The 23,370-nt window shown below is 45.4% G+C and overlaps 1 protein-coding gene across 9 annotated transcripts in view; it reads right to left on the minus strand.

Annotated features, from left to right (window-relative positions):
* Positions 1 to 14,989, minus strand: part of LOC112236808 (tyrosine-protein phosphatase non-receptor type 3-like) — a 29,270-nt gene extending 14,281 nt beyond the window's left edge. Inside the window, exons 1-27 of one of the 9 annotated variants that reach the window (XM_042319347.1) lie at positions 14,740 to 14,984; positions 13,496 to 13,663; positions 13,066 to 13,158; positions 12,706 to 12,831; positions 12,209 to 12,251; positions 11,378 to 11,459; positions 11,044 to 11,088; positions 10,887 to 10,939; positions 10,493 to 10,610; positions 10,292 to 10,379; positions 10,118 to 10,206; positions 9,970 to 10,033; positions 9,667 to 9,869; positions 9,448 to 9,573; positions 9,177 to 9,338; positions 8,971 to 9,070; positions 8,797 to 8,874; positions 8,657 to 8,713; positions 8,403 to 8,559; positions 8,139 to 8,314; positions 7,894 to 7,984; positions 7,621 to 7,682; positions 7,361 to 7,507; positions 6,765 to 6,893; positions 6,037 to 6,182; positions 5,824 to 5,959; positions 1,077 to 1,181 (exon numbers count right to left, since the gene is read on the minus strand). In XM_042319347.1, coding sequence (XP_042175281.1) covers positions 1,077 to 1,181; positions 5,824 to 5,959; positions 6,037 to 6,182; positions 6,765 to 6,893; positions 7,361 to 7,507; positions 7,621 to 7,682; positions 7,894 to 7,984; positions 8,139 to 8,314; positions 8,403 to 8,559; positions 8,657 to 8,713; positions 8,797 to 8,874; positions 8,971 to 9,070; positions 9,177 to 9,338; positions 9,448 to 9,573; positions 9,667 to 9,869; positions 9,970 to 10,033; positions 10,118 to 10,206; positions 10,292 to 10,379; positions 10,493 to 10,610; positions 10,887 to 10,939; positions 11,044 to 11,088; positions 11,378 to 11,459; positions 12,209 to 12,251; positions 12,706 to 12,831; positions 13,066 to 13,134 — 2,652 coding nt within the window. In that variant the 5' untranslated portion in view covers positions 13,135 to 13,158; positions 13,496 to 13,663; positions 14,740 to 14,984. Of the gene's footprint in view, positions 1 to 1,076; positions 1,182 to 5,823; positions 5,960 to 6,036; positions 6,183 to 6,764; positions 6,894 to 7,360; positions 7,508 to 7,620; positions 7,683 to 7,893; positions 7,985 to 8,138; positions 8,315 to 8,402; positions 8,560 to 8,656; positions 8,714 to 8,796; positions 8,875 to 8,970; positions 9,071 to 9,176; positions 9,339 to 9,447; positions 9,574 to 9,666; positions 9,870 to 9,969; positions 10,034 to 10,117; positions 10,207 to 10,291; positions 10,380 to 10,475; positions 10,611 to 10,886; positions 10,940 to 11,043; positions 11,089 to 11,377; positions 11,460 to 12,208; positions 12,252 to 12,705; positions 12,832 to 13,065; positions 13,664 to 14,739 lie in introns of those variants that run through there. The other 8 variants (XM_042319348.1, XM_042319346.1, XM_042319349.1 and 5 more) reach the window with 8 other exon arrangements.
* Positions 14,990 to 23,370: the final 8,381 nt, after the last annotated feature.

The raw sequence follows: 23,370 nt of genomic DNA on the forward strand, positions 1-23,370 counted from the left end.
CTGCATTATCACATTCATGCATGCAAAACACTCACTTACACTACTGATTACACACACCATTGTATATTTTCCTTAGTTGCTTTAGTTAATAAATATATATTTTGTTACTCCTTTGTTACGGGCTTTGAGCCGGTTCGTGACAGTGGCCATGATGGTATGAGGGCCAGATTGGGAATTTATCCAGGACACCGGGGTTAACACGTCTACTCTTACAATAAGTGCCATGGGATCTTTATTGACCATAGAGAGTGAGGACACTCTACACAGGGCAATGTCCTCAATCACTGCCCTGGGGAATTGGGATATATTTAGACCAGAAGAAAGGGTGCCTTCTACTGGCCCTCCAACACCACTTCCAGCAGCATCTGGTCTCCCATCCAGGACCAACCCTGCTTAGCTACAGAAGCAGGCCAGCAGTGGCATGCAGGGTGTTGTGTTATGCTGCTGGCCATATGGGAGGGGTTCAGAGATGGATGGGAGGGGTTCAGAGATGGATGGGAGGGGTTCAGAGATGGATGGGAGGGGTTCAGAGATGGATGGGAGGGGTTCAGAGATGGATGGGAGGGGTTCAGAGATGGATGGGAGGGGTTCAGAGATGGATGGGAGGGGTGAGTGGAGCTGAAGGCTGAGACTCAAAAACAAACAAAAGATGACTATTGTAAAATACATTGTGTCCGTAATATGTATAAGCTGGAAGTAGAAGCCTAAGTGTTGTTGTCCATTAATTTACTCCAATTAGGGAGGGGTGGTAGAGGAAAATAATAAAGGAAAATATGAAAAAAAATTGTGGGATTGGAAATGCAGACAATTACATTGATTAGAACCCAATCTATCTGCAATACTAAAGCTGATCTACCCCTAAGAATAAAAGGTAGCGAGAGAGACAGCAACAGGCAGAGACAGACATAATGATGGAGAGAGACACAGAGAATACGACAGACAGCTGGAGCATCAGATCAATCATTTTAACACCACACTGTGATTGATTTAACTAGTGTCATTACATCATAGGGAATCCCCTCAGCAATGGCAGGTAGTGGTGTGTGTGTTCAGAGGCTTTATGTATATCTACTCACTGAGACTTGTTCTGGGTCCATGAACTGCAGTCCAAAGTAGTCAGCCTCCACCAGGTCCAGATGATACCTGATCTGGTCAAACAGCTCCTGGCCCTTTGACCTTTTCTATTAAACACACACATGTATTATAGTCACAATAGGGAGGCTGGAGAATAAACAGCCTAGACCTTGTGAGTGGATATGGAGCAGAATGACAGAGTGTGGGTCATTACTGCATCTGGGGCAGAATCAGAGGGAGAAGCCATAATTCAGGCCTTTGTCTTTGAAACACCCACAATCCATAGTGCTCTTGAGCTGAACACCCACCAAGATGCAATTTCTTTAACTACTAAAAAGCTGCACCCCTCAAAGTGTGTTTTTAAAAGAGAGAGGATAACCTTGTACTTTGTTCCCTGATAACAAGTATGAACCTGCCAACCTGTGTGTGTGGTTATGGAGTGGGAGGTCACAATAAATAAACTCTTGCCCTTCCTGTTCCTCTCCAGCTCTTGTCAAAGGACAGCACAACAAAACACACACTCCCAAACCAGCCCCTACCCAAAGCCCTTTCCCTAGACAGACATTCCCCCTAGATATTATCCCCAAAGCTCCTGTGTAGATCTGGATTAGACAGCAGGTGCAAGTAAAATGGGACAAAGTCCACCAAGCTTAAAGAAAGGCAGAAAAGGTGAACACCATAGTTTTAGTACCCATCAAATAATCTCTAGATGAGTGTTTAGGGGGTAGTGTCTAGCTGAAAGTGCCTAGGGGCATAGCACTGGGGTGTTGAGGGTGCTACTGCACCCCCTGATATATCACAAGAAAAACATTTTAAATACCTAAGATTTTTTTCACAAAATGAAATGTCATGCCCTTGGCCTTTACTACTCCTGTATGAGCACCCCCACCCCTAAACATCTTCCCCTAGGGAGCAGGCCCTAGCAGGTCGATTTTGGATGAAGACAAGAGTTCAATTGAATTCATTTCAACTCAATACACCTGTAGATGAATCCCTGAGGGAAGATTCAGCAGTCATGTTCAGGCTTGTTCCTGTTAGAGCGCTATATAGACTCTGGTTTCAGTCAGCTGACGTCTGGTGGACGTTAGCATGAGCTAGTTCTAATTAACAAGAGAAAACAAAGGAAATAGTCCTTACATACACAAGCCTGTATTCTCTAAGGCAAAGTTACAGCCTACTGTTTGGAATAGATTTAATGTGATATTACTGAATGTACTGTTTCGTTCTGAAGAGGATGCTTTCCACGCACTGCAAGAAATCATCTCCGGAGTCAAACTTCATAAAGCACATTAACTACACCATGGCTCCATGCACCTGCAGCGCACTAATTTAACTTCAACAATTTACATCCTCACACACAGTGAATTGCTCTCATGTTCTGATGTATTGTCTATTTGCCAGATAATATTTTGCCTGATACAAATCAAACGTATTAACATAACGATAAACTACTAGCATCTCTACTGTAACATTAGGTCATAGGTTCTCCATCTATGACCTTTTGATTCCCTCAGCAGTCTGACTTCCTGTATGTATTCAAAAGGTGACGCATGAGACGGCTTCACTGACCACGATGACACACACACAAACTCAACCTTTAAGATAAGAGTTTTAATACAACATGACACACACGTCTACATCTCCCCTGGACACACACATTCTCTCTGTCACAGCACCACGAGATAAATCGCACCACTCCCTCACAGAGAAGAGAGAGAGACAGAGATAGAAAACTGAGGATGGCGAGATTGGGCAGAGAGGGAGGGAGATTGGGCAGAGAGGGAGGGAGATTGGGCAGAGAGGGAGGGAGATTGGGCAGAGAGGGAGGGAGATTGGGCAGAGAGGGAGGGAGATTGGGCAGAGAGAGATTGGGGAGGGAGATTGGGCAGAGAGGGAGGGAGATGGGCAGAGAGGGAGGGAGATGGGCAGAGAGGGAGGGAGATTGGGCAGAGAGGGAGGGAGCTTCCTGCCAACAGTCAGAATGGGGAAGTAATGTGAATTGGCTAATCACAACACCATCTGTAGCCCTACCCCTAACTGCACAGAACACACACAATGACAGGTGTTAAAACTCCATGGTGCTGAATGACCTAAACCATAGAAGTCACTTTATATTCTGTTGAGAGAAATATGTCTGAAAATAATATGGAGACACCACACACACACTCACTGGAATATCCACGTTAACGTCCGACCCATCCAGCAGCAGCACGCGGCAGGTCATTGCATCCTTGTCGGTCCCAGCCGCCGGGATGTGCACGGCCGCTCCCCCTGTCACCACGGCGGGCGCGTGGACGACTTGCTGTTGGTGCGCGAGGAGCGCGGGGTTCGCGGTACCCCCTCTTCCTTTCCCGTCCCGTTCGTCCGCTGTCTGAAACCGTCTGCGCGAGCGATGGCTAAACGTCCGGCGTAGGAAGCCCATCATCTTTCCAATTGTTAATTCTACCCACAGCGCGAGCACCGTGTTCGGTGTCCACGGGGAGGCTTACTACACGGAAACAATGTGTGTGGCGTTTGTCCCACTGCCACCACCCCGGGGCGAAGAGTCCCTCACCGCAGGCACGGAGGTTTCAGGCTGCCGCTGAATCCTGAAATTCGGCAGCCGTGGGGATCTCCAGCAGCATAATTGAGCAGGACCCGACAATTCGGCATTAAAAAAACTAACCAGTTGAATTTCCCAATAATTTATTCTGTTTCAATAGTGAACTCACTCACGGAAGCACACACCCCCCCTCTTCGTCTCCTCTCACCGTTTGTCCCCGCTCGCGCACCTGCTGTTGCACAGATTCTGATATCCTGGAGAAATCTCGAGCAGCTCCGCAGCGGGCGTCCCTATAGTCTCACATACCGAGGAATGATGTTACAATCTCCCGGGACGCGCTTACCTAAACCCGTGGCCGGTATTAATTAATCCTCTCACGAAGAACCGAAACTGCTCCACCTCACAGGTAAATCAACCAGAGAAACTGGACAAACAGCATGCTTTGCGCCTGCGTAAAAACAACGCAGAACAAACTTTTTTTTTATACTGGGGCCAGGCTGTCAGCGAAGCAGCGCTCCCTGCCGGCCAGAGGCGACACCACGGCCAGCGCGGTGGAGGACAAACAACAAGAGGGACAATGTAATATTGAGGACAAGCAAAAAATAATCACATTTCAGAACAAACAGGTAGGATTATGGTTTAGCCGAGGGATTCAAGCAGAAAGAAACACACACACCAGTGAAAGTGCAGAGTTCACCTCTCCTAAAACAAATATTAATTTGACTAACTCCGGATATCTGCCTGCTATGGTTGTTTAGTAGTAATGGCTACTCTGCCCCTCAAATCTTTCTATGATTTGAGTAGAATGTACAACATGGTCTGGGACTTATGTTGGCACTGAACTGGAGCGTGCGTCTAAGGCAGGTCACAGGAATGTGTTTAAATGGGGTCTAACTGCACTGCAGCCTGTAGGACTCCACTCCTACAATGTTTTGATATGTGCAGGCGACTCCACAGACCACAAATATACATAAAAATGGACCTGGAACTGATATCAGACATCTTTCATCTGTAAAATTCACTCTGAGAATGTAAGATACCATAAACTGATTTACCCCGTCAACAAACGGACGAAGAGCTCCAAGTAGATGTCAGTGTGTTTATTCAGTGTGTCAATAATTTAGGGAAGGTGGGAGTGGGTTTAGTGTGTGGTGGCTCTGACAGTGTTCATCTCTACTGTGAATCCACTGGAAGCCTCAACACTCTCCCAACAATACAGACAGACCAGTCAATCTCTAGTCTAGAAAAGGCCTAGTTCTATAGCCTCCACTCAGGAGGAACTAGCCGCGGGCCACCATTAGGAAGGCTATATAGCCTCCACTCAAGAGGAACTAGCCGCGGGCCACCATTAGGAAGGCTATATAGCCTCCACTCAAGAGGAACTAGCCGAGGGCCACCATTAGGAAGGCTATATAGCCTCCACTCAGGAGGAACTAGCCGAGGGCCACCATTAGGAAGGCTATATAGCCTCCACTCAGGAGGAACTAGCCGAGGGCCACCATTAGGAAGGCTATATAGCCTCCACTCAGGAGGAACTAGCCGAGGGCCACCATTAGGAAGGCTATATAGCCTCCACTCAGGAGGAACTAGCCGCGGGCCACCATTAGGAAGGCTATATAGCCTCCACTCAGGAGGAACTGAGATACAGTCTTCAGTCACTCATACAGTAGCACTTTGGTCCAGAGAATTACGAAAAAAAGAAAAAAAAAGACCTTTGCAGTACATGGTCCTTCCTGCTAGCGGTGCTCTATGGCTAACATAAGGATAGGACTAGCTGAGCACATTCGACACTATGGCTCGTTATGTGCTGTAGCAACAGAAGGCAAGCCATTGCCGAGCACTTAAGGCTAGTGGAGTGCTATGGCTCTCTAAGGCTACAGCCTAGCGGTCCTCTTCTCCTGTTAGCCTAGCGCTGGGGCTAGCAGTACTCTTCTCCTGTTAGCCTAGCATTGTGGATAGCTGTCCCCCCATCCTCCTGTTAATGGTCCATTAGCAGTGCTGAGGGTGGTGCTGCAGAATGGTCTCCTCTCGCTCTCTGTAGACACGCAGGATGGCCTCACACATAAACCGGAACTGACACTTGAACACAAAAACAGTCCAGTCACATACAAACATACCAAAGGAAGTTGCAGACATAGTCATTAGGGTTTCAATGCTGATCTTGGTAGGAGAGTAGCTAATGGTTAGAAGTATAGGCGTGTGTGTACCGTGGTCTGGATCATCATGGCCCTCTGGTCTCGGAGCGTCCTGATGATGTCCAGAGGGACCACAGGTCGACCGCTCTCCAACAGCGACAACGCCGTCTCCATGGTAATGAGAACACCTGTACGCCCAATCCCTGCGCTGCAATTACATCAACAACATACATGAGGTGTTATAAATCTTGTAACCCTAGTGTGTGTGTGTGTGTGTGTGTGTACCTGCAGTGCACCATAAGTGGTGTATCTCCTGTCCTCCTCTCTCTAACAGAGGTGATGAACAGCAGGAAGTCTGAGGGGTCATCAGGTACACCATGATCTGGCCATGCTACATACTGCAGGTGGGTCACCGAACGCTCCTCTCCCAGCTGGAAACACACACACACACATAGGATAAACAGATGGAAAACAGCTGAGAGAACACACCCCCCCCATCTGTCTCTCATTAAAGATATTTTCATAAATTAACTTGGATATGTGATGATTGTAATGGGAGAGATGGATGAGGAGAGAGAAACTGAGAAAAGTATAGGGTATGGTAACTCATTAGTTACTGTGATGAAGGAGAGATGGAGGATGAGAGTAGAGGGAGAGAGGAAAGATGAGATGGAGAGAGGCAGAGATTGAGGAGAGTAGAGGGAGAGATGAGGAGAGGGAGAGATGGAGGAGGAGTGTGTTGTCCAGCCTGTGGTTCATGCAGGGATTAACTGACAGCCAGAGGAACAGATGGGTCTGCACAGCAGTGTAGTGTTGTGTGTGTGTGTGTACTCTTTGGCAGGCTATTATTTTAAAGGAGAACATGTTCTATATTAACCTCTGTGTTGTAAAGGTAAATAAACAATGCCAATGGAAGCAGAAACATGTGGAGCTGGATGGGGATAGTTTGGTCAATGTTTCCTGTGGAGAACACACACACACCTGTTGTGAGCCAGGTCATGTTTGTGTGTTACCTGTGTGTGTGTGAGGGTGAACTGGCGTGTGACGTAGGCCAGGTTGCATTCCTCAGAGTGGCAGCTGACCCTCAGGTACCCATAATCCCTCACTTCAGGAGGGTGTGGCCAGTACTGGTGGCACTTAGTCTGAAATACACACACATACATACACACATGATTGATTTTGACATTCATTCATATTTATTTACTATAGAGTCTGTAATCTTTAAGCCCTGAGAAATGTTATTTTACTGAGCTGTGTTTCATATTTCTGAGTCAGTGCTTCACTCACTGTGTTCTCCCAAACATCTCAGGACATTCTCAGGGCCAGTACTTGTATTACATCAGGAGATGAGTGGAAACTGACTGTCAGCATGAATGTGTGTGTGTATGTGTATATGTGTGTGTGTGATAAACCAGGGCACTTGTGGAATATCAGCAAGACAATCAATCAGTGAGAGCTTCATGTTACCAAGCAACAGGCAGGCAAAGACGCAGACAGCGACTCACAATGAGCCTGGGACCTTGGTAAACCTGTGTGTGCTGTACCCATTCTCATTCACTAAATGTGTTTCACTCTTTGAAAGAGAGGGGGGGGGGGTCCGTGTGCATACCCGTCCTCTCTCGGTGAGTGTGGTGAGCATGATGATGGTGTGTGTGTGTTGCTCCCACACACTCTGCCAGAAGTGAGTGCAGGTCTGAGGCAGCGGTCCTTGAGCTGCAATGTAGCGCAGACACACACCAGACCCTGGGGGCATCACCTGAGACACACACACAGCATGACTATACACAAACCAACAAGGACAACACACACACAGCATCACTATACACAAACAAGCCAACAAAGACAACACTAAACACAGTGTGTACTGACCGTGATGTGGCTTGCATTGATGTAGTCCTCTTGGTCCTGAAGTACCACTCTGGAGATGTCATCTGACAGAACAAAGAATTAGAGATGGAGTCAGAACCAGGGCCCTCCAGACCCACCCAAACCACCGTACCAGCTCAACAAACAAAGCACCAACAAACAAAGTGTCCTGTCCTCCATCTCCACAGATTCAGGACATTAGGGAAGATGGGTACACTGGCATGTCGAGTCACTCCTACTAGGTCACACAGTGTGTGAGATGGTGTGTGTACTCACAGGGCAGCACGTCCTTGTATCTGTTCTTGTCTGTGTTCTCAGGGAGACGAGCGCAGGCTACCGACAGGCCAGGCTTCCTCATGTACAGGTTCTACAACACACACATCACCACCATCACTCACCATGCTCTTCTGTCTGGATGGTCAACAGCAGGTCTTATTGACAAGTTATTCCCAAAGTGCATCTGTTACATTTAACACAGAAGCAAGTCCCTTTCATAGTGTCGTTGTCTAACTAAAACACACCTCGAAGTGGAAGGTGAGAGTGCCTGTCTGGATTCCCCTCTCCAGTTGTTTCATGGACTCTTCAAGTGTCTGGCCTTGTTCTGATTGGCCAGGCAGAAGCAGTGGATCACTGTGTGATTGGCCAGTCAGAGACAGGGCAGAGGGAAACTGCAGCAGGGGGGCCACACGCCCTGGACCTAAACACACACACACACACACAGTGTGTTACCTGCATCAGTGTCTGATTAGCAGGACCGTTCTCTTGCTCTCTCTAGTGTGTGTTACCTTTGCGTCGTATAAGCAGAGCCAGTTCTCTGGAGTGGGACTCTCTGCTGGCTCTTATAAACATGACCACCTGGTCATGCGTGTGTTCAGAGATGTCGCGACCGTTGATCAGCACGACCTGGTCACCTTCCAACAACCTTGGCTCAACCCGCCCCGCCTACAATCAATTCATCAACAAGTCAAATCACATTGGATTAATCTAAAGTACTGTTAACAAATTCATTATCTACACAGGCAAACCAGAACAGACTTACAGGGGAGTCAGGGTTGACCTGGGATATGGCCAGGGACATCTTCTGGTCCACGCCACCCTGAGAAGAGGAACAGTCAGGGATACAGGAATGGTACTGCATGTAAGAGAGTAGGTGTGTGATTAATTGAAGGGGAGACTAACTTTGACATTGAAACCAAACTTTCCATCGTCATCAGGAGCGAGACGCACCAATAGCAGGTCGCCATCACCAAGAGCACGCTGCAACACACACAGAGTTTACTGAGTCTGGCACACACAGATGAGATACTTTATCACAAATACTGGATCACTCCCTTGTCTGTCTGGGTAACTGACCTTGTCCCGGTAGTGAGAGGTGGCCTTAATGTCTTCCTCTCCTGTGCTGATGTCATCAACCTGCGACCATCCACCTCCTTGGCTGTGAGTGCCAGAAACACTGAGATAGATACTGTGTTCAGAACTGACTCCAACATGAGAATGTACGTTACACTGATACACACACGGTATGAAATTGTGTGTGTGTGTGTGTGTGTGTGTCTGACCTGTGTGTAGGCGTGCCCTCCTGGCTGCCCCTGCTGCTGCTGAGGGAGACCCTGTAGGTGTAAAAGACATCCTCCCCCTCCGACATGTCGCGCAGGTCATTGTTCAGCTCCACTGAGGAGGGGCGGGGTTTACGGGCGCCATGACGCACACGAGGACTCCGCCTAACAGAGAGAGAGAGACAAGGTATGATGAAGTTACCCCTAGTCACAGCTACCCCTTACATGGTATCTCCTGCTGTAGCAGTGTGTGAGGCTGTGGTGTCAGTAGTACCAGTTGGGTGTGAGCGGGGGGGATCGGGACGGTAGGCTCTTGGTCTCCAGGTGTTCTGATGAGGTGGATCCCCTCAGAGCTGGGTTCCACTCCATCCCACCCATCACTTTCTTACACACTGGACCACTGCAGAGGAGACAGTGTGTGTGTGTGCAGATGAGTAAAAGAAAGACAGAAAGATAGTGTGTATGATAGGTGTGTGTGGGTGTGCGCGCTTGCCTGTCTGTTTTAGTGTTGCCCAAGGCCCAGTGTTGTGAGAGCAGCTTGTTGTGTATCTGGGTTGCCAGGTTGGTGTGGTGTGGGCTGCGGGTTGCCAGGTTGGTGTGGAAGAAGCAGTGATGGTCCACACATGACCTCCACAGGTTCTTACAGGCCCTGGGGCACGGCAGGACCAGGCTCACCACACAGTCCTGCGTCTCCCCCTGGAACACACACACATACACATACACACAGGTTATGAAGACAACACTAAGGTCAGCCAATAGGAGAGCAGGACACAATTTTGAGCCAATCAGGACTCACATGTTTGCGTCTGAGCTGCATAAGGAAGCGTTTCCTCTTGAAGGATATCTTGATGATGTTCACCCTGTAGGAGACAATACACACTTAGGGTGTGTATGTGTGTGTGGTGTGTGTGTGTGTGTGTCTGATCAGAAGTCCAGGTGCTCACCAGGGGAAGAAACTGGAGCAAATCATGTTATAGAAGATAGCCACACCCCCTGAGGCCAATCCCACCAATAGAGGGGAACTGTCAGAGTCCTGAGAGAAAGAAAGAGATGGAAACATAAGAGGGAGAAGAGGGAAGACGAGGGTGAGTCAGAGGGAGACATATGGAGGTACTTACCATGGCAGTGTGTAGCTCCACTCCATACATCTCCAGAGTTCTTGCTGTGTTGAGAAAACACAGCTCTGCCTCACTCTGCTTCAGCCCCCTGAAACAGCCCATGAATAGGATAGGTTGGTATCAGCATTATGCTAACAGCTCCACCATGTCCTCTAGTAGGCTAGGGGGGGTGCTGTACACATGCCTGGTGTGGGTGTGTACCTGTGCCCTGGGTACAGAGCCTCCACTCTAGACAGGAAGTCATCATCCTGCTCTGGGAGGAAGTGGCTTTTGGACAGGTAACCAGGGAGAAGGTCTGGGGAGTAGTCACCTAGCTCAGCTACAACACAGAGAGAGAAGGGGGAGAAAGAGAGAGAATGAGGAGTGAGAGAGAGAGAAGGAAAGAGAGGGGGTGAGAGAGAAGGAGAGAGAGGGGGTGAGAGAGAGAAGGGGGTGAGAGAGAGAGAGAGAAAGAGAGAGGGGGGAGAGAGAGAGAGAGAGAGAAGGAGAGGGGGTGTGAGAGAGAAGTGGAGAGAGAGAGGGGGGGGTGAAACAGATTATGTTAAACCCCCAGACAGACAACACACTAAAAAGACCAAAGAAGAGTGTAACTTACACTGCACAGCATAGGAGGCCAGTACTACAGCTGCACTCAAAGGACACTTCAACCTGCAGGACACACACACACTTTCTCAATGTAACGTCACATTGTTTACATCACTAGGTGGAGTAAGAGGGAATGCATGTGTAGGTGGAAGCTCGTAGTGTCTGACCTGCCCTCTCTGATGTCACTCCTGATCTGGAGGAAGTACATATGTCTGAAGACACACAGGACAGTAGAGGAAACATTATCTAAATCACACATGTACAGTACAAGCTAATGACACACACTCTCTCAACAGTCTACAGGTACACACAGACACTCTACATAGTCTACAGGTGCGCACACACACACAGGAGGCTCTGAACCCAGGTCTCCCATAGGAGAACCCAACCTCTTGACCATTAGACCAAGAGGAAATTCCCTATTGGGCCAAAGGTTCCAGTGAATTTGAAGTGTCAGGCAGGGCTCCCTCATCACGAGGCCATGATCTCTCATGTCCATACCTGGTCTGGTCATGCTGTAGAGAGTTGGGGTCTGAGATGAAGAATCGGACTCGGAGGGTCAGGTAGAATGGAGAGACAACTCCTGTAGGACAGAGATGCTGTTAGACACAGCCCAATGACCTCTGACCTTAATAATCCATCACCCCTGACCTTAATATGACCCCCACAATCCTTCCACAGAATTCAATCTTATATTTATCATTTATCAAAATGCACACTGGACTAAACAATAGGGTGTCACTGGGCTCAGGCTAAACAGTAGGGCGTCACTGGGCTAAACAGTAGGGCGTCACTGGGCTGAACAGTAGGGCGTCACTGGGCTAAACAGTAGGGCGTCACTGGGCTAAACAGTAGGGCGTCACTGGGCTAAACAGTAGGGCGTCACTGGGCTAAACAGTAGGGCGTCACTGGGCTAAACAGTAGGGCGTCACTGGGCTAAACAGTAGGGCGTCACTGGGCTCAGGCTAAACAGTAGGGCGTCACTGGGCTCAGGCTAAACAGTAGGGCGTCACTGGGCTCAGGCTAAACAGTAGGGCGTCACTGGGCTCAGGCTAAACAGTAGGGCGTCACTGGGCTCAGGCTAAACAGTAGGGCGTCACTGGGCTCAGGCTAAACAGTAGGGCGTCACTGGGCTCAGGCTAAACAGTAGGGCGTCACTGGGCTCAGGCTAAACAGTAGGGCGTCACTGGGCTCAGGCTAAACAGTAGGGCGTCACTGGGCTCAGGCTAAGCAGTAGGGCGTCACTGGGCTCAGGCTAAACAGTAGGGCGTCACTGGGCTCAGGCTAAGGTCTCATTTAGTGTCATTTAAGGTCTCATTTAGTGTTTCTTACCTTTCAGCTGCTTCTTCAGTGGTTTGTTGGCCTCCAGCCACCTCTGCAAGACAAACTATGTTAATCAAAGACATAATGCTACATTCAGGTCCATCTTTGTGTTCTTTTTCAGAGTATTCACTAAGTGGTTTGTGTAGCTACTCCAGCCACCTCTGCAAGAGCTACTCACAAACTATGTTAATCAAAGACATGTGTTTGAGCATCTGTTGTGTAGCTACTCACAGGAGAGTGTGTTTGAGCTGTGTTAGTGTAGCTACTCACAGAGAGAGTGTGTTTGAGCTGTGTTAGTGTAGCTACTCACAGGAGAGTGTGTTTGAGCTGTGTTAGTGTAGCTACTCACAGGAGAGTGTGTTTTGAGCTGTGTTAGTGTAGCTACTCACAGGAGAGTGTTTTGAGCTGTGTTAGTGTAGCTACTCACAGGAGAGTGTGTTTTGAGCTGTGTTAGTGTAGCTACTCACAGGAGAGTGTGTTTGAGCTGTGTTAGTGTAGCTACTCACAGGAGAGTGTGTTTGAGTGACAATGGTGGTGTTGGAGTCTCGTAGCTGCAGACTGAAGAAGTGTCTCTCCAGCAGACCCAACTGGTTACACACCTGCTCCAGTAAAACCTCCCCTGCATCCTGCTTCTGAGAGACGCAAAACACACCTTATACCGGGAGTCGGTCAGTGTGTGTGTGTGTGATATTGCAGTACAGTGTGTTTTGGTAAAGCTTTTCTAGTGAGTGTGTTCTCCAGGTCAAGGTTGTGTTTTGAGATCATTAGGAAGCTGAGATCTGAGTCTCCCGGTCTATCATTAGGAAGCTGATATCTGTGTCTCCCAGTCTATCATTCCCACTTTACTCAGGACTGTGTGTACTCACGTTGACTGTAAAGGTCTGGATAGTGTTGTCCAGTAGTTGAACCAAACAGAGTAGATCAGGTTTGGGCATGTCTGTTACCGCGGGTTACTCAACCTCTTACAAACACACGTCTATCAGAGTCCAAAATGTCCCGGCACAGCAGTATTCTAGAATATTGGACCATTGGCTTTCATACTTTTCTAATTCTCAATGCGGCTCAAGCTATTTCTCCAACTGTCAACACATTCAAATCAATAGAGGGACGAGTATGTGGAGCTGCGTTGGTTGGGAATGTTGGGGAGGTACCCGTTATGGCTGTGTGTCCCCCCTGCAGACAGTGGTCTCAGAGCTGCGTTGGTTGGGAATGTTGGGGAGGTACCCGTTATGGCTGTGTGTTCCCCTGCAGACAGTGGTCTCAGAGCCGCGTTGGCTGGGAATGTTGGGGAGGTACCCGTTATGGCTGTGTGTTCCCCCCTGCAGACAGTGGTCTCAGAGCAGCGTAGCTATGTCACAATGGGACGCGGGACTGTCACGTCTCTCTGTGTCTTTGCACTCTGAATTACACGTCACTCACTCACTCACACACACTGACACAACCCTCAGTCCATCTCTCCACAACCTGGGGAGAGATAACACACACACATCTTAATGAAACACCTCCAGACTCTGGAAACTGTGATGATATCTGTTCATGTAGTTTAGCCCCTCCCTAAGGATGACATTGTCTGCAGTGAACAGACCCTTTTCTACTTCACACACACAGGCCCAGTGAGTAATTTGTGTGTCTGAAGCAGTATCATGCTACAATGAGTAATGCAGTGTGTATGTTGGTAATACATTATTATTTGTCCAGAGTCTGAACATGTCCTTTTTTCCCTGTTCTCTCCTCCGCCCTGTGCAGACTGCTGAATGATAAGAATGTTAAACATTGTCAGAGACAAGCTGGTCCATCCACAGGCCTAGGAACTGATCTCAGATCTACATGCACACACACGAGCTGCAGTGTTGTTTACACACCAGTTCTACTGGGCATCAACCCACGCTTTTAATAACAGCCCTGTGTGTGTGCTTGTTAATGTAGGCTAAGGGGAGTGGGACAGGTATTTTTGTAGGCCCCCCTCTCTCTCTCTCTCTCTCTCTCACACACACACACGTTAATGTTTGGACTCACTCTGAATACTTTGAATACATTACAGTGAGTAGAGCACTCTCACGCCTGATTTTCCATGATGATAATGACATTCACACCAGTTAAACTGAGCTGCCTAAACTATTTTAGGACAGAATTTTTTGCCAAGTCTAGACTGTTGAGTGGGCAGTATTGGTATACAACATTGCCTATTTAAAGTGTGTCAGCTAGGCCTGAGATTTGCACCTGGTTGCATTGGCGAACTTGTTTTCAGATGAGCAACGTCATCTCGGTTATCGATTAAACTAGTGTATCGCAATGATTAACACGGAGAATAAGATAACCTACCATATAGTATATTGAAACATACAGCCTCGACGTGAACTTTAAACTAAGTAGGCTCTATGAACGACCAACATAAACGTAAATGTTGTAGGTTCTTCTGCTGCTACGCTCAACATGCCATTCAGCTACTTTAACGTTACTTCACTTCAGATATCAAGTTGATCCTGGAGGATTGTTATGAGAACACAGACAATCTAGCTCGAGAAGATCAGTTAAAATACCTCAGTAGTCCTGGATTTGGGAACTTTGTCATGTCCGTTGATACTACCGCTGTTAAAAACCTTGGAACTGGGCGCGTCGCGCGGGCAGGTGGAGGTAAATATCCGGAAAGAGATATTCCCGCTGCCCCGCCTCTTCACAATGCGCGCTCCCGCCTTGATGGATGCGTGTTCTGGTCCTCAACCACCCCCGCTGTAGCCTACAGCATATCATATTCTTTCATCAGAGGAAGAAGATATCATGTCATCTGTTCACGCAGCCCTACAGAACTGTAGAGTGACACTCTGATTCACCAGAACAAGGTGTGGAATATACTTTGAAAAAAATCTCAACTTCCAGAGATGTGAAAGTGAAACTCTGTCTAGGTTCTTGGCTGGTCCGCAAAAGAGTGGAGTCCCTCCGGTTTTGTTCATTGGGACTACTTTGGGAACGAATAATTCTTTCCTTCCTTCCTTGAAGTAGCCTATGTTACTTATTCATATGAGAAAACGAATGGTGCCTCAGCATAGCTTCCACATGTCCTGTCGTGAGGATGCTCATCCATGGTCCAGTCAGGGGCTCGCACCCTCTCATATTTCAGCGTCATCTCATTGTCTCCTCTCCTTTATCTCAATAGTCTAATGACTCCATCTCATTGTCTCATCTCCTCGTTCATCTGTACTCATCCATAAAGTCAGATATTTCCAGTTTTTTCCATTCCAGGGCAGATGAAGAGAATGAAACCTGTCTAATTACATCCCCAATTAAAATAGGTTTTTCTTATCCGATCGAGACAATCATATTACTATCAATGTACCGATCTGTGTCCTAACAGAATATGTTGAAATCCTATGTCAAACAGCCTGAGATGCAGCCTGTAATTTACTCCCATAGAACCTCTCTGGAGTTCTGCTGCCATCTCCAGGGAAGACGGGGTACTGCTGAAGCGGGTGTTTGTTATTTTCTTTAACCTAGGCAAGTCAGTTAAGAACAAATTCTTATTTTCAATTACGGCCTAGGAACAGTGGGTTAACTGCCTGTTCAGGGGCAGAAAGACAGATTTGGACTTTGTCAGCTCGGGGGTTTGAATTTGCAACCTTCCGGTTACTAGTCGAACGCTCTAACCACTAGGCTATCCTTTCAATTCGTGTCGAATTAATTTGTGTTGACAACCAGGTGAGGAGAGATCCTAACTAATCAATGGCGTTAATTGATCAATCAAGTACAAGGGAGGAGCAAAAATCCGCAGACACTCGGCCCACCAAGGACAGGGTTGGGCAAACTTTTTGGTTCGAGGGCCGCACAGATTTTTTGGGGGACCGATTTGCTTGTCAAAATCAATTTGCAGGCCAGAAAAGGGAGAGTTATTTGAAAATCTATACTGTAGGTCCATTATAATTTATATAAATATATACTGTAGGTCCATTATAATTTATATAAATACATACTGTAGGTCCATTATAATTTATATAAATACATACTGTAGGTCCATTATAATTTATATAAATACATACTGTAGGTCCATTATAATTTATATAAATACATACTGTAGGTCCATTATAATTTATATAAATACATACTGTAGGTCCATTATAATTTCAACAACATTTCTATCTTGTTTTAGACATTCAAGAGTGGCCTGGAGTGTTTTTTAAAATCCAAAATAATCACAATATTTGTTGCCCACCCCTGTACTTTTCCCAAGAGTAGGAAAGGGCTGGCTTCTTATCCCATACCATTCTTCAGAGAATGTGCACTTGCTCACTTCCCCCCATGGATACTTGCTCATGCCCCCCCATGGACATTTGCTCACACCCACTCATGGACACTTGCTCACGCCCCCATGGACACTTGCTCATGCCCCCCATGGAAATTTGCTCACACCCACTCATGGACACTTGCTCACGCCCACTCATGGACACTTGCTCACACCCACTCATGGACACTTGCTCACTCCCCTCATGGACACTTGCTCACTCCCCCATGGACACTTGCTCACATCCCCTCATGGACACTTGTTCACTCTGACCCATGGACACTTGCTCACGTCCCTTCATGGACACTTGCTCACACCCCCATGGACACTTGCTCATTCCCCCCCATGGACACCTGCTCACTCCCCTTCATGGACACCTGCTCACTCCCCCTCATGGACACTTGCTCCCGCCCCCTCATGGACACTTGATTACTCCCTCTCGGGAAACTTGCTCACTCCCCCTCATGGACACCTGCTCACTCCCCCCATGGACACCTGCTCACTCCCCCCATGGACACCTGCTCACTCCCCCTCATGGACACCTGCTCACTCCCCCCATGGACACTTGCTCACTCCCCCTCATGGACACCTGCTCACTCCCCCTCATGGACACCTGCTCACTCCCCTCCATGGACAGCATTGCATGGATGTAAGCATAAAGGGATTTTCTGAAATTCAGCGATTGAGAGCTACAGTGTATGCAGCAGGCTTGTGTTCCAGCCCAGTACTAACAAACCCGATTCTATTCCACTAACCAATGGTTAGGTGTGTCCCAATCCAGAGAGTGGCCGTTGTGGTGTCGTCAAAAGAGAGTGCTTCTACTCTGTGAGATGTTGGAGGGTTACGGACGTGTTACAATGTGTCGTGTCTCCAGTTGCTGTGCCAGTAGGTTACGAAGGTCAGAGGTTATATAGAGTAAGATGGTGAGTTATAACCAGAAAAGACCGGTTCCTCTGACTCTTAATGGGGTGACCCCCCAACCATCTCTCTGTCAGGGGAGTGATATGATGGGGTAACTTCCTCTGCCTCTCTCTCTCTGTGTGTCATCTTACTGCTGCAGTAACCAAGACACAACAGCACTAACTGTCCCCTGAACTCCACTGCCCCAAATATAGAGGCTAGTGACATAGAGAGAGAGAGAGAGAAAGAGAGCGAGGGGGGAGGGAGAAACAAAGAAGGAGAGAGACAGAGAAAGAGAGCGAGGGGGAGGGAGAAATAAAGAAGGAGAGAGACAGAGAAAGAGAGAGGGGGAGGGAGAAACAAAGAAGGAGAGAGACAGAGAAAGAGAGAGAGGGGGGAGGGAGAAACAAAGAAGGAGAGAGACAGAAAGAGAGAGAGGGGGAGGGAGAAACAAAGAAGGAGAGAGACAGAGAAAGAGAGAGAGGGGGAGTGAGAAACAAGGAAGGAGAGAGAGGGGGAGGGAGGGAGAAACAAAGAAGGAGAGAGACAGAGAAAGAGAGTGGTAGAGAGATAGAGGGGGAGAGAGAATTAGAGAGAGAGAAAGAAAGAGAGTGGTCGAGAGAGAGAGATAAATGTCTTTGAAATGTCTTTATTCTTTTGGAACTTTTGTGAATGTAATGTTTACTGTTAATTTGTATTGTTTCTTTCACTTTTGTTTATTATCTCCTTCAGTTGCTTTGGCAATGTTAACACATTTTCTTTTGTATTGGTCTCCCCCACCCCTCTCTCTCTGTCCCTCTCTTTCTGATGGTCTTCCTCTGTGTGATGGGCAGAGTGTGTTGTTGGTGTTGTCATCGTTGGAGCAGTGCGTGGCCCCATTTGTCTGTCTCGTTAGGGCAACATGTATGTACTTTCTCATTAGGACAGTGTGAACCTATTGACTAGAGTCTAGATGGTGTCTGATTCAGAAAGTTCTCTCTCTGGTTACATATAAAGAGTTTATTTCCAAAATTCTGTCTCCATACATTTTTCATGTTTTTCATGTGTGTGTAAAATATTACTGTTCTCAGTTTTTTTTAATTCATAGATTGTAGGTGTGTATTAAAATGTTTTTTTTATTCATAGATTGTAGGTGTGTATTAAAATGTTTTTTTTATTCATAGATTGTAGGTGTGTATTAAAATGTTTTTTTTATTCATAGATTGTAGGTGTGTATTAAAATGTTTTTTTTTATTCATAGATTGTAGGTGTGTATTAAAATGTTTTTTTTATTCATAGATTGTAGGTGTGTATTAAAATGTTTTTTTTATTCATAGATTGTAGGTGTGTATTAAAATGTTTTTTTTATTCATAGATTGTAGGTGTGTATTAAAATGTTTTTTTTATTCATAGATTGTAGGTGTGTATTAAAATGTTTTTTTTTTTTTTTATTCATAGATTGTAGGTGTATTAAAATGTTTTTTTTATTCATAGATTGTAGGTGTGTATTAAAATTTTTTTTTTTAATTCATAGATTGTAGGTGTGTATTAAAATGTTTTTTTTTTTATTCATAGATTGTAGGTGTGTATTAAAATGTTTTTTTTTTTATTCATAGATTGTAGGTGTGTATTAAAATGTTTTTTTTTATTCATAGATTGTAGGTGTGTATTAAAATGTTTTTTTTTATTCATAGATTGTAGGTGTGTATTAAAATGTTTTTTTTTTATTCATAGATTGTAGGTGTGTATTAAAATGTTTTTTTTATTCATAGATTGTAGGTGTGTATTAAAATGTTTTTTTTTTATTCATAGATTGTAGGTGTGTATTAAAATGTTTTTTTTATTCATAGATTGTAGGTGTGTATTAAAATGTTTTTTTTTAATTCATAGATTGTAGGTGTGTATTAAAATGTTTTTTTTATTCATAGATTGTAGGTGTGTATTAAAATGTTTTTTTTTTTTTTTTTATTCATAGATTGTAGGTGTGTATTAAAATGTTTTTTTTTTTTTATTCATAGATTGTAGGTGTGTATTAAAATGTTTTTTTTTTTTTTTGCAAAACGCTATACAGTATATCCATTGTTTAGCTGGAATGGAATGTTTGTATCCTGTATATTTGACTGTGATATGTGGTTGTCTCACCTAGTTATCTTAAGATGAATGATCTACCTGTAGTCGCTCTGGACAAGAACATATGCTAAATTACTAAAATGTCAAATGTAAATGTTTTACATGCAGATCTCATATTACTGTATTGATTTAACGCATATACAGTGCCTTGCGAAAGTATTCGGCCCCCTTGAACTTTGAAGTGGAACAACATTTATTGGATATTTCAAACTTTTTTAACAAATCAAAAACTGAAAAATTGGGCGTGCAAAATTATTCAGCCCCTTTACTTTCAGTGCAGCAAACTCTCTCCAGAAGTTCAGTGAGGATCTCTGAATGATCCAATGTTGACCTAAATGACTAATGATGATAAATACAATCCACCTGTGTGTAATCAAGTCTCCGTATAAATGCACCTGCACTGTAATAGTCTCAGAGGTCCGTTAAAAGCGCAGAGAGCATCATGAAGAACAAGGAACACACCAGGCAGGTCCGAGATACTGTTGTGAAGAAGTTTAAAGCCGGATTTGAATACAAAAAGATTTCCCAAGCTTTAAACATCCCAAGGAGCACTGTGCAAGCGATAATATTGAAATGGAAGGAGTATCAGACCACTGCAAATCTACCAAGACCTGGCTGTCCCTCTAAACTTTCAGCTCATACAAGGAGAAGACTGATCAGAGATGCAGCCAAAAGGCCCATGATCACTCTGGATGAACTGCAGAGATCTACAGCTGAGGTGGGAGACTCTGTCCATAGGACAACAATCAGTCGTATATTGCACAAATCTGGCCTTTATGGAAGAGTGGCAAGAAGAAAGCCATTTCTTACAGATATCCATAAAAAGTGTTGTTTAAAGTTTGCCACAAGCCACCTGGGAGACACACCAAACATGTGGAAGAAGGTGCTCTGGTCAGATGAAACCAAAATTGAACTTTTTGGCAACAATGCAAAATGTTATGTTTGGTGTAAATGCAACACAGCCCATCACCCTGAACACACCATCCCCACTGTCAAACATGGTGGTGGCAGCATCATGGTTTGGGCCTGCTTTTCTTCAGCAGGGACAGGGAAGATGGTTAAAATTGATGGGAAGATGGATGGAGCCAAATACAGGACCATTCTGGAAGAAAACCTGATGGAGTCTGCAAAAGACCTGAGACTGGGACGGAGATTTGTCTTCCAACAAGACAATGATCCAAAACATAAAGCAAAATCTACAATGGAATGGTTCAAAAATAAACATATCCAGGTGTTAGAATGGCCAAGTCAAAGTCCAGACTTGAATCCAATCGAAAATCTGTGGAAAGAACTGAAAACTGCTGTTCACAAATGCTCTCCATCCAACCTCACTGAGCTCGAGCTGTTTTGCAAGGAGGAATGGGAAAAAAATTCAGTCTCTCGATGTGCAAAACTGATAGAGACATACCCCAAGCGACGTACAGCTGTAATCGCAGCAAAAGGTGGCGCTACAAAGTATTAACTTAAGGGGGCTGAATAATTTTGCACACCCAATTTTTCAGTTTTTGAGTTGTTAAAGTTAGAAATATCCAATAAATGTCGTTCCACTTCATGATTGTGTCCCACTTGTTGTTGATTCTTCACAAAAAAATACAGTTTTATATCTTTATGTTTGAAGCCTGAAATGTGGCAAAAGGTCGCAAAGTTCAAGGGGGCCGAATACTTTCGCAAGGCACTGTATATATGTATATGTTTATGTAAATGTGTATATGTAAACTTCTGACTTCAACTGTTTATATAGACGTCAAAGTTTTATATATATAAACATTTGAAGTCGGAAGTTTACAGACACTTAGGTTGGAGTCATTAAAACCTGTTTTTCAACCACTCCACAAATTTCTTGTTGACAAACTATAGTTTGACAGATTATTTCACTTATCATTAACTGTATCACAATTCCAGTTGGTCAGAAGTTTACATACACTAAGTTGACTGTGCCTTTAAACAGCTCGGAAAATTCCAGATCAGATCAGATCATCAGTCAGAACTTCCTGACTGATGTCTTGAGATGCTGCTTCAATATATCCACACAATTTTCCTTGCTCATGATGCCATCTATAGTGAAAAAACACCAATATTTTTCATAAGTTCTTTAAACAATAAAAGCTAATTTGCCAACATTAATGAAAATTGATATATAGCCATTTGGGAAAAAACTCATATTATGTAATGAATTACATGATTTGTTTTATTATATTATGTAATATTGATACACTTTTTGGCATACACAGAATACAGACCTGTCAGCGTGCGTGCGTGCGTGTGTGTGTGCGCGTGCGTGCAAGTGTGTTCTCTAAATGGCCAATGAGAGGAAGGTTAAATGTCAGAGGTCATAGATCAGGTCAACGTTGAGTGTGGTAAATCTACAGTAGTCATTCCTCCTCAGGCAGGTCTATATAGCCTACAGTCTGTAGTGACTCTGAACAGAGTGTACCTGTATCTGGACAAAAGCAGATGACATTGACATGTGTAACTTCCTGGGGTAGTTTGGAAAACAGCACGGTCGGACTCTTGCCCTACAGCCCCTGCTGTGACTCATTGTGTGTATTTGTCTCTCCTTGTCTCTTTTGTTCTATTTGGTCTGTCTTTCTGAATGGTCAGTGGAAACTATTGGTCACTATTGATCTCCCCTCTGTGTGTTCTGTCAGCAGAGTTCATTTATCAGGATATAGGACCCTTTAGAGGAACCAGAGTATCTACCACACACACACACACACATATATATACACACATTCCCCAAAGCAGTAGCACAGTGTCTGTCCATGCAGAGCTCTTACAAAGTTTTAGAAGGTCTTCCATTGATAGGAGCATTGATTCGACAGTACACCCGGGGCGCCCGGGAGCCCCTGTCAGGATTTCGTGGATGAGTGACTTGAGCCCAATGCCCACACAATAATGTAGCCTACAGGGGTGCCTTGGACTCAATTAGGCCTACCTCAGAGAGTCAGAGAGGTCTTTTGACGGGAGAGTGTGTGAGATTGTTGTAAATAGCCTGCCTGCCGAGCGTGCGCTGTCAGTGGTGCTGAACTCTTCAGACCCAGCCACCAGAGTTAAAGAACATCTCAGTTTGTTCGCTCCTTTTACTGGACATTATTATTTCATCCAGATGGGAGTTATGCAGCCAAGGCGCAGAATGTCCTATGCCAAAATGAAAGGGCGTGTGCCATTTTTTACTGGTAAGTTTGACATTCCATGGAATTCTATGAATGTAGTTACAACTATGTGTTTTCAGATTCTAGTGTTTGAATGCTCGGTGGCCTAACACCTTTTCTGAACAACTGCTACAATGCGTTATTATGGGGTTATAAAGCATTGTCAATAACAGGTACAATACATGACCAAAAGTATGTGGACACCTGCTCCTCAAAGATCTCATTCCAAAATCATGGACATTAATATGGAGTTGGTCCTGCATTTGCTGCTATAATAGCCTCCACTCTTCTGGGAAGGCTTTCTACTAGATGTTGGAAAATTTCTGCTGAGACTTGCTTCCATTCAGCCACAAGAGCATTAGTGAGGTCGGGCACTGATGTTGGGTAATTAGTCCTGGCTCGCAGTCAGCATTCTAATTCATCCCAAAGGTGTTCAATAGGGTTGAGGTCGGGGCTCTGTGCAGGCCAGTCAAGTTCTTCCACACCAATCTTGACAAACAATTTGTGTATGGACCTCGCTTTGTGCATGGAGGCATTGTCATGCTGAAACAGGAATAGGGCTTTCCTCAAACTGTTGACACAAAGTTGGAAGCACAGAATCGTCTAGATTGTCATTGTATGCTTTAGTGTTAAGATTTCCCTTCGCTAGAACTAAAGGACCTAGCCCGAACCATGAAAAATAGCCCCACACCATTATTCCATTACTCCTCCTCCTCCACCAAACTTTACAGTTGACA

Source organism: Oncorhynchus tshawytscha, unplaced genomic scaffold (assembly GCF_018296145.1).
Source record: "Oncorhynchus tshawytscha isolate Ot180627B unplaced genomic scaffold, Otsh_v2.0 Un_scaffold_17_pilon_pilon, whole genome shotgun sequence".
Lineage (NCBI taxonomy): Eukaryota > Metazoa > Chordata > Actinopteri > Salmoniformes > Salmonidae > Oncorhynchus > Oncorhynchus tshawytscha.